General features: G+C 41.6%; 2 protein-coding genes across 2 annotated transcripts; both read right to left on the reverse strand.

Moving 5' to 3' along the window:
* Positions 1–1,028: 1,028 nt before the first annotated feature.
* Positions 1,029–1,766, reverse strand: LOC130177665 (taste receptor type 2 member 8-like). The gene has a single exon (XM_056389573.1). It carries the CDS (start codon positions 1,764–1,766, stop codon positions 1,029–1,031), a length of 738 nt encoding a protein of 245 aa, XP_056245548.1.
* Positions 1,767–2,962: 1,196 nt separating this feature from the next.
* Positions 2,963–15,984, reverse strand: heg1 (heart development protein with EGF-like domains 1). The gene is made up of 13 exons (XM_056390073.1): positions 15,548–15,984; positions 9,347–10,649; positions 8,428–8,975; positions 7,202–7,324; positions 7,002–7,105; positions 6,836–6,891; positions 6,453–6,613; positions 5,853–5,987; positions 5,492–5,534; positions 5,345–5,382; positions 5,124–5,211; positions 4,673–4,850; positions 2,963–4,473 (listed from the first exon to the last, which is right to left on the reverse strand). Exons 1-13 carry the CDS (start codon positions 15,819–15,821, stop codon positions 4,330–4,332), a joined length of 3,195 nt encoding a protein of 1,064 aa, XP_056246048.1. The 5' UTR covers positions 15,822–15,984; the 3' UTR covers positions 2,963–4,329.
* Between the last annotated feature and the right edge of the window lie 410 nt (positions 15,985–16,394).

Here is a 16,394-nt window from a genome sequence, read left to right on the forward strand (position 1 = left end):
AGGTTGAAAAGTCCATTCTCATTTTTCACTCTGATGAAGACAAAGTAGTGCTGAGACGTTGGTCTGTTTGCACTATGAAAGGATGCAGATCAAGTGATAACTATGTGCATTGTGCTCCCATTCTTTTTCCCCTCTGAAGTCCTTGGTCTGAAAAGCACCTGATTCAGCTGCACATTGCGAGAAGATGTGCTGAAAATCCCTTTTCATCCATCTTCATTTTATTTTCTGTTCCAGTGTCTTCTTCCCTTATAGTGTTCAGATTTCAACACTGTGAGGTACTACAACTCTGCGCAATGTAGCAAATCTGATGCATTTGCAACACAAATAAAAATATGAAAATAAAGCATGTTACTATGAAATCACAATGAAATTGTGCGATTGTACTGTTCTGATTCAGTAAAATGTACAGTTGCTTGAAGAGGCATTCTAGCAATAGAGTTGGGGAAGTCACGGGAGACGGATAAAAAAAAAAAAGAATGGTCAGAATTGATGCTGCAGAGGATGAGATATCCTGACTTTCATTAGTATGTGTCACGCTCCCAAAACTCAGGATTCTACATCCCATAATGCAACAAGGATGTTTCATAAGACACCACTGCCTCTTATATGTCCACTTCAAACCCCACAACTCATGTCTGTAATGCAGACTCTGTTCAAAATGTTGAATCTTAACTATGTCATCAGGGTTATTTTTTCAAACTTTGGAAAACTCCTGCAGCGATAAAGAGGACAGAAAACTGTAACTCCTTATGATGAGTAAACTGAACGTCAAGTGTGAAATTGGTGGAGTGCCCCCTTAATGATATGGTTGCACAGACCTCTATTCAATCAGTCATTACATGCATGAACACTATGGGTTTCCCAGCATGAAGTTAACCTGTTATTGCCGTGTTTTGTCATAAAACAACCTACTGGATGAAACAGGGATGTGAATTTTGTAAATTGAATAAACCATAACATTTGATACAACTAAACCTCACACTGTATAGAAATTATTTCACCCAAAACGACTGTCACACACCAAATAATCACAACCTCATTTGGCCATTAACAGTTAAAGTATTAGCTATTTCACCTGATGTCACCTGGCCAGAGTGCAGTTTAATATTATCTGTCACTATGGCAACAATACACAGTGCTTTGAGAGCCCTCCAAACAGCAGCCACCCTTTGCCTGAATATAAACTGACCGATTCCCAGGTTGATAGTGTTGCCTGATATGAACAGTGAGGTGACGGTGAAGGAGACAGAATAACTGAAGTAAAAGTCTGGGGCGAACATGTAGGCGAAAGAATCTAAGAGATGGAAAGTGTCATAGAGGAAGTAGAACACTCCTTGAGAGATCCCAGTGATGGTGACTCTCATCTGTCTTTGAATCCTCGGTGTGTAGAAGCAGCTGCCACTCTGCGCCACGTTCCTCATGTGTCTAAATAGGTAGTGGGCTGTGGAAAAGCTAGAAACTGTCATGATACACAGACAGATCAGGATATGCACGTTGATGATGAAGAAACAAACTTGGCTTGAGAAGTACACTTCATCAGGTCTATGTGCATACCCTGTACCGTTAATGCAAGTGAAGCCACTGAATACATCTGGAATATTCATGACACTATTGAACAAAAAAAGGGTCCCATCGAGAAGCAAAGCCACGTAGATGAAAGACCTGATGTTCCTCTTTACCCAGATCGAAAGAGCTCGATTTGCAGGGACAATCTGGATGTAGTAGAAGAAGTTCAGCCAAACATAACACGTCGTGCTGCTATACATAAAGTAGTAGCACAACCACCCACAATATGATGAACATTTCAAAGCTTCTCCTTTGCTTGAACACACAATACATTAAAGGCAAAGACGCACAGTAAATAATTGAGCACCAGACAAGATATCCCAGAAGTGTCTTTAAAGGCTGCTTGTAAGAAAAGCACAATTGCAGTTTTTATAACATCAGCACCCGGAAAGGAATTCAGGCATCATTAAATTTTACTACTGTGTTTTTCCTGCTGCCACATGTTACAATGCCTTCTGTGTAAATCCCCTATGCTCTAAGAAAAAACAAAAAAACAAAAAAACAAAAACCAACATAACATAAGAAACAACAGCATTCTGAATGATTTACATTTTCATTAGAACAATGGCCTTTTTATGTCACGCTTTAGATTCAGACTCATTCAATTTAGATTTAACTATAAGTACTATACATTTAAGAGGACACCAGACAGATCGTATAGACATGTATTAATCTTTTCTTTTTAGGTAAACTTTTCCATTGCATGGGTCCTCAAAGTATCCAAATGAAGTGGTGAGGCAAATGTTGCTTAACCAGGGATTGTACGTCAACCTACAGGAAACCAACTTCAGTGGACCATGTAGAGTTCATGTAAAGAACTTTATCCACAAAGGAGGAAATATATGAACATAGAACATATTTTGTCTTTGTACAAATGAAGGATTCTTTTTTTCATTTCCTGTGTTTGGAACAAACTGCAACAAAATACCAGAAGAGACACAAAACACAAAAGGCATCGAAATTTCAAGCCAGGCTTGAGTAACCACACTGTCTGTAATGTAACAGCCAGAGCTTTCAGGTAGTTACCTAAGTATTCAACAAGTCCTCCAGTGCCATAATATCCAGCTCTAAGTACAGACTGCTATGACTGGGATTTAATAGTAAAATATGAAATTAAATAAGATATGAATGCCAGTCCTTACTGAAGCTTTAGATATCCTACCCTGTACTCAGTGTAGTTTCATATCTTTTCAAAACATGGTTTGACAAAATTCAATTTTAAGACAAGATCCACATATTAGTCTCTTCTTGTTGCTTTCAACTGCATTCTTCATAACATATGGGATATGATAACTTGACCACCTGAGTATATTACCACCATTTCATACCTGCAGTGACAATTGAGCTATCTCCATGACAAAAAAAAAAATCAAAGATGATTTAGTCAGAGACAAAATACTGTGCAATATTTTTATTTAAATAAGCACGTCTGACTAAAACGCCAGAATAAACCGATCATAACACAAAGGAAGAAAATACTCACATAAAAATAACTCTCCGTATCAGAAATAGCTAATTATGATACATCTTTACATTCAAACACTCGTTGACAGTTATGATCAATCTGGTATACAGATAATTATTCCTCACACACTTCTCACAAATACCAAGACTTACACACTTGGTTGCTCTCTCTCTCTCTCTCTCTCTCTCACACACACACAGACACACACACACATACATGCATGCATGCACACACACATTTAAAGCCACAGGTTTATCCCTCTAAAGTCTGTCAGTGTGTATGAGTGAGATATTTATGATGCTACATGTCAAGGATTTAGACATACAGGGAATAAATAAACGTTGGCGTGAGATTACAAAGTTGTTCCTCAGTTTACGTTGGGTGTAAAACTGAACTCTGTGCAACCTTCAGTGGTTTGTTATTGTCATATTTCCAAATCACAGCAGTGGCACACACATATTCATATTTCAGCACTTAACAGAGCACACAGTATCAATGTTTTTGCATGTCCTAATCTAGTTGCTACACATCACATGTAGTTTACATTACTGTTGTTTTTTTTTGTATCCAAATGTGTTTTCACACATTCCAGGCAGCCAGTATGTCACATTCATTTCTGTGAGCACAGTGGGTGAACACAATCTTTTCTGCTTTTATCTATCATTAAGCATTAATGCAATGCAGTTTTTTTTCAAGGTAATCTGCACTGTGTGTAGGCATATTTACTGTAATGAATGACCAACCTTAAGCACGTTTCAAGTGTCTGCAAATGGTTTTTCATCATACAGTGAAGCAAATGAGAATCAGTGGCTGCCTGGAAGGCAGGAAAAACACATTACACAATCTTTAACACCACAGTGGCAATGTAAAGTACATGTGAGTTGAAGTAAGTGAAGTATATTATGCAAAAGTATTGAAATAGTCACACAAGTACACATTTTACTTGCAAAAATGTGTACTTACATAAAATGCAGACCCGCATAGACACACGCACACAGGAATACACAAAAATTTACATCATTATTGTGAAGCCCTGAATGTATATGTTCAAATGGGTTTTTCAAAGACAGTGAGGCTCACACATTAGCATTGTCACTGTGACTGTAAACCATCATGACACATCACAATTGTCGGTATAAGTGATGGTAAGTTTCAGTATGTGTGTGTGTGTGTGTGTGTGTGTGTGTGTGTGTGTGTGTGTGTGTGGGTGTGTGTGTCTGTGTGTGTGTGTGTGGTGTGTGTGTGTGTGTGTGTGTGTGTGTGTGTGCGTGCGCACATGTGTGTTCAAGGTGGGGCAGTTAGAAGTAGTCTCGTCTTCGTGAATCGTCACTAATGAAGGAGGGGTTCCACTGGGCAGGGTAAATGCATGAGTGGCGAGAGCCCGGCAGACCTGTGAATGGATACAGACCATTTCTGTCTAGGTCTGAGTTACGTAACGCAGGCTGAGGGAATAAGCAGAGAGAGAGAGAGAGAGAGAGAGAGAGAGAAAATTAATGCAACATGCTTTTAATGTTTCCTCTTATCTAGCATGGTGATTTATCAGTTGAATCTAAACACACAAAAACTAAACCCAAACTTGATGCATGACAGACAAACCTAGGAAAGGTAGACAAATAAGAGGTGTGTTATATGTCTCCTTACAGAGTAGTAAATGTCAGTCATCTGCAGCAGGTTCTTGGTGCTGCCGTTCTCTTGCATCTCTATGGTCTCTCTGCCCCACTCCATGGATATTCGGTTATTTTTTGGGAAGTCTGCATAAGGGGACATCTGCAGGTCTCCACTCTTGAAGATGATCTTGTTGATGTCATTCTTATCTTTCCTGGGAGACCAAACATTTAAAAAAAGTTAAGCAGTTTACCAAAACAGTTTTCTTCAATAAACCATCCATAGTGAGAAAATGTTTTTTTTTTTAAGTAAATATTCTGCCAACAAATTATCGCAATTGTCCAGGATTACTTGTTTCTGTATTTTTCAATCATCAACTTGAAACAAGGTAGAGGGAGGTAGAGTATACTGGTATAAAGACATTGTCAGTTGAAATAAATAGCAAAATGAAGAAAGTGTTTTATGCTATCAATATCAGCAGTCTTACTTGCAGCAGGTGACAATGAGAGCGATGATGAGGATGAGGAGCAGGGCGCCCCCTGCAGGTGCAACCACGACTGCAATCAGCTTGTAAACTGTAACATCAAATATCAATGTATTAAATACAACACTTAAAAAACACATTTAAAGATCACAACAGGAAATAATTGAATCTCCCCATTAAAGCTGATTAATATTGGTCTATTAAGGATTTTTACAGTCACTTACAATTTGCACAGTTGAATCCTCCAAAACCAAACATACACCTGAAAAGAAGAGACAGAATCTGCAGTGAGAAAGTGATCTTAAATCTTTCAGTGTCACCTGATTGATACTGAAAGGAAAAGAAAATTGAAAATTGAAAGTTGAACTTACGGAACACAGGTGCCATTTTCCAGCTTGTAGCCATCCCCACATTCTGTAACAAAACATTTTGCTCAGAGAAGTTCCGATTTCACAGTTTAGAAGCAATTAAAACGCCAAAACTGTTGCTCTATTATTCAGTGTTCTTAATTTGGATGAATTTCATGTGAAATTTAGAAAAATTTGCATGTCTTTCAGTCAGCACGGAAAAGCTTACTTGACTGTCACCTTGTTTTAAAGTATAACAAACGATATCTGGTTTATTATTTTGATTACTTTTGGTCATTCCTGTATTTTGCGCTCACACTAGGTAGCTGGATAGATTTGATAGGCTTTGTGTCTCAGCGGAAACAAAAAGAGAGAAAGAGCTTACCTAGGCAGGACAAGTCTTCAGGATTGTGTTTGTAGTATCCTTGAAGACACTGGCAGTAGGCTGTGCCACTGCTGTCTGTGCAGGTGGAGCGCTCTGTATCACACTGAGTCTTCTTAGCCACACACAGACTCTCCCCTGGAACACAGTGTGGACAGAATTAGTCACCAAAGTAAAAAGACAGGACACTGATCCTGACCTGGATAACACAAGAAGTCCAAGAGGTTAGAAAACATTTGTTTCCCTCAATTCACCATCAGGTCAGAATTTATTAATCTACCGTTCGGGTTCAAACCAACCATCATACATGTGAGCTCATAGAAATCTTACTGCATAATAAAGTATTTTATAGTATCGCACTGTTGTCCTTTGATGTGATTAGAGGATTCCTGTGTAATATTTTCACAAATGTATCATGGTACATTTCACATGAGAGTATTTACAGCTACATTCTGCCTTTAAGTGGCTGTAAAAATATTATTTACTTTTGATAGTGACCCCTCAATTATGTTTATAGGACATTTAGTCAAAAACTGTATTAAATTTGAAAGAAATGAGCACGATTATGTTGATTACAATGTGGCCCATGGCTATCATATTTACCGCGATAAGTGAGCTGGTGGTGCAGGACCATTCGGCAGTGGGCCACCGAGGAGCTGCAGTTGCTGAGGGACATCTTGATGCTGTTGTAGACTTCTGCACTCGTCACATCACTGGAGATGGAAAACATGTTGATAACTAAGATACGCAACCCGTCCTCATCTCTGTGGGGAGAAGTTCAAACTGTCAGTACAGAGGTCAACAATGACAAAATATCTATGTTGCATCATTTACTCTAATATATTGCAATTCTGACACAAAGAAATGAGCTTTTGTCTCATATAACTATGTGTTGCTTTTGTGATTTTGAAAATATATCAACAAAATACTGCGAAAGTACATTAATGGAATGGTTTAGTGATTAGATAGTGACAGCAAGAACGTACTTCTTACTCAGAGTTGAGCGGCTGTAACCTTGAAGGACTGACAATGAGGCATTGAGCTGCAGTGAAGACAGGAAGGTAGGGTGTATAAGATATAATACATATAAGCCTAAGAATTGTTTTCTCAGAATGGAGCAGAGTAGATGCAGCGATGTGGACCGGCTCTCACCAGCTGAATAATCTCTCTCTGGATCTCATGCGTGGTGGTGCTCTTGAAGGTAACAGGGTCATGTGGCGGTCTGTTAACACTGAAAATTCCCAGAAATGTCTTTGCTGTGGTAGGGAAAAAAATTACAATAAGGCCTTTGAGAAAACAACTCAACTAGAAAAATAATAATTATGTTATATTTATATATACAGGGATCTTACCTCTGGTGCAGTTGCGTCCCTCCTCGAGGTCGTAGCCGAGCGGGCATTCACAGCTGAAGGAGCCTCGTGTGTTCACGCACCTGGAGCAAGGTGGGCAGGGGTCCCTCATACATTCATCAATAACTGGACACACAGTACATAAAGGTTATTACAATCTTACATTTAAAAGGGCCGTTACTGAATCCATAAACCTCAAACCTAATCTTAACCTTCGGCACGATCACTCAGTATGCAACACATTGAAACACCAAACTTGAGGTACAGAAGCATGCATATTGACAGTGCAGTTATCAAACAGAAGCTCATCCTGGTTGCAGTTCTGTCAGTTTCTGCTGACAGTGACAGGTCTACTGATGCCCTTCATAGCTCACACACATCCCGCCGTTCATACAAGGGTTTGACACACAAGGGTTTCCTGGAGTTCAGACAGGAGAGCAGGCGTTTTACTATGAACTCATATAAAAGTTAGGTGGTTTCTCATCATCATCATTATGTAACTGTTTATTAAGCACATTTTCACACCTGACCTAATTTCAGTCCTTTCCAGTTTTTGTGATAGATGCGATTTTTTCTGCTTTGTTCCGAGTACTGCACTCATACAATCAAGTACAACGATAACTGAGGCATAATCAGCATCATTTCAATTTACAAATTGGAGGATTTCCCACAATTACTTGAAAATTTATCAACTACAAGGTAGAACCTTCTGCAATCCAGAGACAAACAGATCTCTGGTAATTTGAAAAATGTAGCATGTGTTTGACTTCATTCTTCTATAAAATAAAGCATATAAATACTGAAAAACTGAGGCGCTGAACTTTAATTTAGATGCTTTGGAGCTTAAAAGTTCAGATCATTCTTAGACATTATCCCACTCATTATGCAAGACATCAACTAAAGATATAATCTGCCTAAATGATTTGAAAGTCCCATAGATTACAATCCACTATTCTACGAATTCATTTTTGTGAATTCTCAATAACTTTATACCTTATAAAGCCCAATGAAAGAAAATGATAGTCCACATTTGTGCATCTGAGTTTTGCATTTACACTGAGTTCAGCTTTCACAGTTCTGTGTCTGTCAGTGAATGATACAGAACATAAAAGTCTTTTTAAAAGAAGGTATTAGTGAGCATGAACAGCAATAGTCACAAGACACATTCTTGTTTTGAAAGCTGCATGTCAAAGATTGCTATATACAGTGAAAGGAAAGTGTGAACTCACTTGGTGGTGGTGGTGATGCTTTAGTGGGCTGGATGTCAGTGGGTGATGTTGTTACTACAAGCTCTGTGGTTCCCCTGTCTGTCTGTTTCCCGGTGGTGTGCAGAACTTCTGTACTCCTGGTCGGGGTGCTGTGGGTGTCGGTGGTGGTGATGTACCGGCTAGGAGATGTGGAAACTCCCACAGAGCCAGTGCTTGTTTCTGTCTGAAGGGTTGTGGGGTTGGCAATTCTGGTTGAGGGGCCCTGGGTTTGGCTTGGTGACACATGGTGAGTTGGGTGCACTGTAGAGGTCTGCAGGGCCGGAGTGGAGGCTGTGGTGGAGGGTGTAGTGTATGGGAAGGTGGCCTCGGTATGTAACTCTGAAGTCGAGCTGCTGGTGGTGGTGCTGCTGAACCTGGAGGACCAGGTTACGGGTGGAGGAGGGGTGGTTGTGGTGGTGGGGGTGGTGGTGGGGGTGGTGGTGGTGGTGGTGGTGGTGGGGGTGGTGGTGGTGGGGGTGGTGGTGGTGGAGGCAGTGGCTTTGAAAGTTTCTTTCTCAGTTATCTGTGAGCTGTTAAAGAGAAAATAAACCAGTCAAGTCTCTCACAGACTTCTGACAAGAACTGAAAAGTAAAGATAAGAATCATTTTCATCTTTACAACTTTGGTCGGTTCACCTCAGGATCACTCAGCGTTGTGAAGGCAATGATGGAAGCTTATTAAATCTGTCAGAAACATGTTGTATTTATAATAGAGCTGTATATTTCTGTCAAAATCATGTTTTCTACTGTAAAATATATTTTTAAAAAAAGATAACATTAAATAACAATATTGACAAATCCAACTCTCTGTTGCTGTGCCTTTGCAACAGCCAAGTATCTGTCCTTGAACCATTAATTTAACCATTAATAAAGCACAAAATTTAATAAACAATACAATGTACCTTTCTGTAACAGGAACAGGTGTGGTGGTGAGGAAGAGCTCAGTGACCAGCACTGGAGTGTCTGTCAGAAAGTTGTCCATTTCAGATGTATTGCTACTGACTGTAGGGGGCGCTGTGGTCAGACCCAAGTCTGTGCTTTCCTCTCTGGTCTGGGATGACAGCCCCTCGGTGCCCTCTTGGTTCTGAGTGCTGGAGCTGTGGCCTGCAGTGGAAGACTCGGTGGAGGTTCCAACATCGGAAACTGCGTCCAGGTCTGTCCCTGAGATGTTGGTAGTACCTCTTGCAGCTGAGGTGACAGGAGGTGTGGAAGAAACCAACACTTCAGATTGTTCAGTGCTGAGCTCCGTCACTCTGAGAGGTGGTGTCGAGTCAGAGGTCTCCTCAGACGCTGAGGTATGTTGATACTGCGTGGCATTAGGTGGTCCAGTTAAACTCTGGGTTCCTGTGGACCCCCCCGGGCTCCCAGTCTCTGGAAACATCCCCTTGAAGGAGTTGGTCATGTGCTGGTCTGTTGTGTCCCTGCTGTCAGTCCTTGTTGATGGAGCACTGTGGGTGTAGTCCTCAGTCCCTGTAGCCCTAGCAGGGATACCCCAGGTGGAGGGGGGCTGATGAGAGTTGGATTCCTCTGTAAATGCAGAGGAGGTGCTGTTGCTTGAGGAGGAGGTGACAGATAGCAGGGTCCTCTCCCCGGCTCGGCTGATGGTGGTGGAAGTGTAGGTGCTGTCGGTGTGAACGTCTGTCTGCGACGCCAAGGCTGTGGCGTCTCCCAGCCACAGAGTGCTGTCTGGACTGTCCTGGGGAAGCCTCGCGTCCTCTGTCAACATCCAGGACCTGGCCTCCCAGGACACAGGATGGGAGACATCTGGCACCTGGTCTGTGTTAACAAATTCCTTCCAGTCCCTGCTGCTGCTGCTTACGCTGCTAGTGCTGCTGCTGCCGCCGCTGCTGCTGCTGCTGCTGCTGCTGCTGCTGCTGCTGCTGCTTATGCTGCTAGTGCTGCTGCTGCCGCTGCTGCCGCTGCTGCCGCTGCTGCCGCTGCTGCCGCTGCTGCCGCTGCTGCTGTTGATGCTGCTGATGCCGCTGCTGCTGCTGCTGCTGCTGCTACTGATGCTGCTGCTGCTGCTGCTGATGCTGCTGCTGCTGCTGCTGCTGATGCTGCTGCTGCTACTGATGCTGCTGCTGCTGCTGCTACTGGCCTCGGTGGTGGCTACAACAAGGGTGGATGTGAGCGGCTCAGTAGACAGACTGGTAGTCTCTAGTGATCCATTGCTTTTTTCTGTGAAGGTTTGTGTCTGCTCAGTGTCTGTGGAAAAAGAAAATAATGTATCGTATGATTAATTACTAACATTCACATTCAAACATTCATCTCACAGTATAAGTACTGGAAAATTTGTCAATTTATTGATTAGGCAACTGACACAAAATCCTTTAAAAATTGTTTTAGTCAATTATTAATCAAGCAAAATGGAATTTGCTGCTTCCAGCTTCTCAACTGTGATGATTTGATGCTTTCTGTTGTCACATAGTATAAAATTGTTTTACTTAACACAACACAATAAAAAAAAACACATAACCACTGACAATAATTGCTACCTGCAGCCCTACACAGTATAATGATAATTCCACAATCAAGAAATCAGACATCCTTCAGTTTTGCTTTAACTTTTAGTGAAATAGACTTTTTGTCTTCCCTTCCTCTAGTATTGGAATGCCAGTACCAGGCATCCACACTTCTAATAATTGAATCAGGGTCTCCTTGACAACTAAGCTGACAGGCAATTTTTCAAACAAGACAGGTTGAAACCAATATTCATCTTCTGGCTGTTTTTTCTGTCAACATATTGTACTTGACTTCCATTATGCTGTGGCCACCAGAGGGTGCTCACCAGAGTGTCGGGCCTGTTCAGCCTGCAGAAACTGGGAAGATGCTGTAAGAAGTGCTGCAGCTTGCAGCAGGGGCAATAATTTTGGGTGGAGAACAACTGGCAGCCGGGCTCGCCTACTCTAACAAAGGCTTTAAGTCCTAAATATGGTGGTGACGGTCTCCGCTGGGAATCAGCCATTTCCTTCCTAAAGCTGAGTGAGCACAAGGCACTGGCAGAAAACTGTCACCATGGATCTAGGCGTGTATTCATGTTCATTGTTTGTGGAGTGTTTTTTTTTTTTCAGTCTGGCTCACAATTGTTGTCATATAAACTACGTACACAGTACCAGAAGTGAAATGTTAAGAAAAGAATGATGTTACAGAGTAGGGATTGTTGCTTCAGACATATTTTTGTTGGTATTTTGCCTTTTGACATTTGACAGTAGAGATAGACTTGAGAGAGCCAGGGGGGCGAAATGCAACAAAGGTGCCCAGCTAGAATCAGTCAGTTAGATGGCATTAATCTTAGGCCATGAGTTTAATTGTTTTTAACTCATTATTTTAAAACTGCATTGATTTTTTTTTTTTCACTTGGGGGGAGACGAACAAACTGAAAACACAACACTGACATATGCTATCACTTTTTAAATTGATTATGTTGAATGACTTTGCATACTGTTGCCTATTTACACCTTCAGCAGAGGTAACTTAAGCTATCATTTGGAGTCATGTTTATGGCCATATGACTAATTTTAAGGCCAATATTTACTCTCCTTTTAGCTCTGTTTTGGTATCCACCAAATCCTTCGTAAAATATCTTGTTTTTTAGCTTCTAAATGTTGCACTATGCTTACAAGCTATTTCATAACTTTGTCCGCCCACTGTTTGGTGCCAAGCAGGTAGCGTACAGAGGGTTTATCTAACTTTTTGTTAAAGAAAAAGCTACATGCTGCAACTTGAAACAAGGATGATGAGAACAGTGAGAGTGAATCTACAGTAGAGTTGTGGCCGTAAAACCAAAGCAATGAGCTGAAAGATTCTAGAACTCTGTGGAGCTGAGGGAACTGCAGAAATAAGAATTATTAATTAATTGACAATTATCAGTGGGTTCGTCGCTACAAGCATTTCATATTACAGAAAGTCATATGATACATTGTTGACATAAAGATATTAGTAAGTGCAGCTTTAGATAACATAACTAGTGAGAACGCGATAGGAGAAGTCTGTGTGTGTGTGTGTGTGTGTGTGTGTGTGTTTGTGTGTGTTTGTGTGTGCGTTTGTGTGTTTGTGTGTGTTTGTGCGTGTGTGTGTGTGCGTGTGTGTGTGTGTGTGTGTGTGTGTGTGTGTGTGTGTGTGTGTGTGTGTGTGTGTGTGTGTGTGTGTGTGTGTGGGTGTGAGGTCTTTCTCCACACTAAAAGGTTTTTTTGTCTCTGCCTGTCCCTGATGCTGTGCTGTCTGACAGCCTGCTAACTGGCTGGTCTCCAGCAGGCCAGGACTGGAACAACACCACTCTGTGGATGAGCATCGGTGCTGGACAGCATCCTGACAGCCAACACACAGTTCATCCAAAACCAATGGAGGGGAGAGTTCAACTGCATAACAGCTTGTCTGCTGGGAGTCTATGGGGAGAACTGGGCCACCAGACTCTATTTTTCTCTCTCACTTCCTCTGCATGTGTCTCTCTCATTATTTCATTTTCTCTCTCTGGATCCAGTCCGGGCAGCAAAACTCAGACTGGAACGTGGTGTTGGCAACAAGTGAAGGACACTCCCAGATTCTCTGCTGTTTATCGCTCAGCTCTCAACTGTTAACACAGTTGTCACTGTGGTTTTTCACATCTGTTACACTTTAGAAACGCCGTGGCTTGCATGTTAATTTGGGTATATGCAGCATGTTCAGCATTATAATGAGCATAGGCGATAGTATGACACAGCAGTGGTGTGAAATTTAACAGCCAACAGGCCAAATAGGTCATTTGTTGCTGAGGACTTTTACTACTATCGTCAGGTACCAAATGTTGAGCTGGGTTGGAGCTTCACAGCTCAGTTCGTGGGCTTGTCACCAGATGACTGTGACCTGAATGAGGAAAGTGAATCATTTTCACTTGTCATTCCTCAGCAGCCTCTACGCCTTTAAGCAAAGCATTTGGCCTTCACATTGTTTCAGTGGACTTGTGTTGGGCAGCCCCCAGAGTGACTGTGTGTAACTGTATGAATCAACCAGGGTGTTGATGGAAATGACCAAAATCAAGTCAAGCCCACATTGGACCAATAAATGAATCATCTTCATAATGCCCAGCAGCGTGCCTGAAAGAAAATAAGTTATCACTGACATCGCTGTTAAACGTTAAACTGTTAATGTTAAACTAAGTTCAGACTGTGCCTTAAGTTTAAGGCATGCATTGATGAAAAGAGTGCAGCATGTGATAAGTTTATAGTGATGCCAAGTTGGGGACATTTTAATTTCAATATAATAGATTTAACTACTTTTTCGCACAATTTTATTTTAATGTTTAGGGCAGGTATACAGTATTCTATACGGTGACCACCTGGTGAATAGTAGAATTAGTAGTCCAGTGCATATTAATAATGCTAATAGTATGTTTATAATAAGAGAAGAATCTGACAGCAATTCTATTTTTGTAATTTTGAGGCTACAAAATATTTGAGCCGTAAAACTGTCTCAAAAAACCCACAAAAATCTAAAACCTATTGACGTATGACCACAATGACTCTCCTAAAAGATGCATCATCAATTAAAGCGCTTTACTCCTCTGAGGTTTTCTCCTTAATTGCTTCAAGACTATACCACTACGGTGTTGGGATGTTATGAGACACGTTCTCCTGAAACCACAGGCATTATCTGTGAATATGGCTTCTACCTTAAACAACTTACAAGCTTTCCACCTATAGCTTGATGGTTGATATTGGACATTGTGCCCAGGACACTGGGCTTTAAATCCCATTCAAAGCTCTGGAGTTGTGAGGGGAAAATGTGTGTGTGGTTCAGATGTGGTTTCCCCTCGTCCCTCTGCACTAAATGTACTAAAATAGTTTAGCTGCAGGTTGTTGTTTTTTTGTGTGTGAGCAACATCTCTATTAAGTCAAAATACCACAGTCTCTTTCTAACATGTCTGCTTCTCTTCATGCCCCTCAACTTGCTTATGATTGGTACACAGAATAATTATAAAGGAAAACATTGTGGTTTTACCTGGATTATCAGTGGACTCTTGTGAACCCCACTGCCCCCCTTGCTGCACATGTAGTAAGACTAACCATGCAACACTGTTGTGACTCCATACACCTTATCACCTGCATGAGCTGCTGAACAAACATCAAGACTGTCTGTGGCAACAGCAGCAGCTCAGCTTGAGCAGGAAAGGAGCAAAGCGGGTTAAGTGTTAAGTGAGATTGGATTTGTAGATAATGATAGGAGTGATAAATTCATGATTGACTGAGTGTTAGTGGTTTCATCAAACTAGGTGAATGGGTTTGAGCTGAAAAACTGATTAAGCCCATTTAATGACCAAGCTAACTGTTGCTGTTTTAAGTGGTGGCTAATTTTCAAAAATCAAAGTAAAATGTCTTAAGGTGAGTTTACTCTCCTCTATATTAGAAACACAGTTGTGAACATACAGTATAAGCCTGAAAACCCTTTTTGCACTGACAAAGAACTGAAGCAGTGTTAGTGTTAGTAAAGGAAAATTAATCTATTGAAATTATTGTGATTAACGATTAACACTGGTCCCTGCTTCGCAAATGTAAATATGGGGGGTTTTGAACAGTTGAACAGTCAATCAGTCTGAATGTCAACTCTGACTTTGTAAAATTATGATGTGCATTTTTCCCATTAGTACCAATAATTTGCAGACCAAGCAATTAATCGATCAATCAGGAAGATAATAAATACCATCTACAATGGAAATAATTAATTACAGCTCTATAATGACGCAAACAAAACAAAAACAGCATTGTACTTGTTTCGTGGCACTGCATCTATGCATATGAGCTGAATTCATTATGACATGCAGACACTGGCAGATTGATTTCATATAGCTTTTTTTTATTAATAATTTTTAATTGAGAGATGATCGCTATCCCACACTAAATATTGATACACTGTTATCATTGATGAGCTTTGCTGATGTATTTCTGTACTAACCAGCTACTGATCATTTTAACAGGATGAAAATGAAGCGTGTCTACATTTACAGAGCCTTTACTTTAAAGTGGAGAGCCATTCTCACACGGGATAGATGGGGACGACTGCACACTGGACTAACATTTTGTCTGTAACGTTACACTTGCCATTGCAGGCCTCGGTGACAGTGATCTTACCGAAGCTTCCCACAGTAGCAGTGTGTGTCTCCGCGGAGCGTGTGAGCAGGAGGTTCTTCTGTGATGGTGATAAACTCTCGCTGGAGTATGAAGTTGAAGTTGCATTGTTTTCCATGTTACTGGGTTCATCTGTGGCGGTTGAAGAATAAAATCCTGCCGTTTCGGGATCCGAGCTGTTGTTACTGGGGGTCCCTGTCCCGAGGGCCCCCGGCAGACCCAACAGGAGGACCGACAGAGACAGCCCGAGGACGTGATTCAAAAACCACGTTTCCATGCTTTTCAAGACCCCAAAACGGTCGCCGATAGTTTCCGTAAAGTCGAGTGAATGCTGGGGAGGTCTCCCGGGGACACCATGGGAGAAGCACTTCAGCTTTTAGTGAAGTTTCATATGAAATAAATAAATCCTGGTACAGGTCCGGAGGAGAACCGCAACTCGGACGGCGGGGAACGGAAGATAACAGAGTGGAGGCAGCAGCCTGTTATCACAGCGGAGGAGCCCGGGCTCCTCCCCCTCCGTCGCGCGAGCGCACACACACACACACACACGCACGCACACACACACGCACGCACGCACACACAGACACACACACACACACACACACACACACACACACACACACACACACACACACACACACACACACACACAGTACCGTTATTCAACCCAGTAGCTTCCTTTGCTGCCTTCAGGTGTTGTTAAAAAAGTCGAAACACTCCTTTTTCAGCCATGAGAAGCTGATGCTCCAGAGACCAAAAGTTGACAGACCAATTAAACAATACACCGCCTCACCGCATTGATTAGTCCCTCTACTCTGGATCATATGGTACCAGTTAAATCGGTGGTATC

This window comes from Seriola aureovittata, chromosome 11 (genome assembly GCF_021018895.1).
Source record: "Seriola aureovittata isolate HTS-2021-v1 ecotype China chromosome 11, ASM2101889v1, whole genome shotgun sequence".
Classification (NCBI taxonomy): Eukaryota; Metazoa; Chordata; class Actinopteri; order Carangiformes; family Carangidae; genus Seriola; species Seriola aureovittata.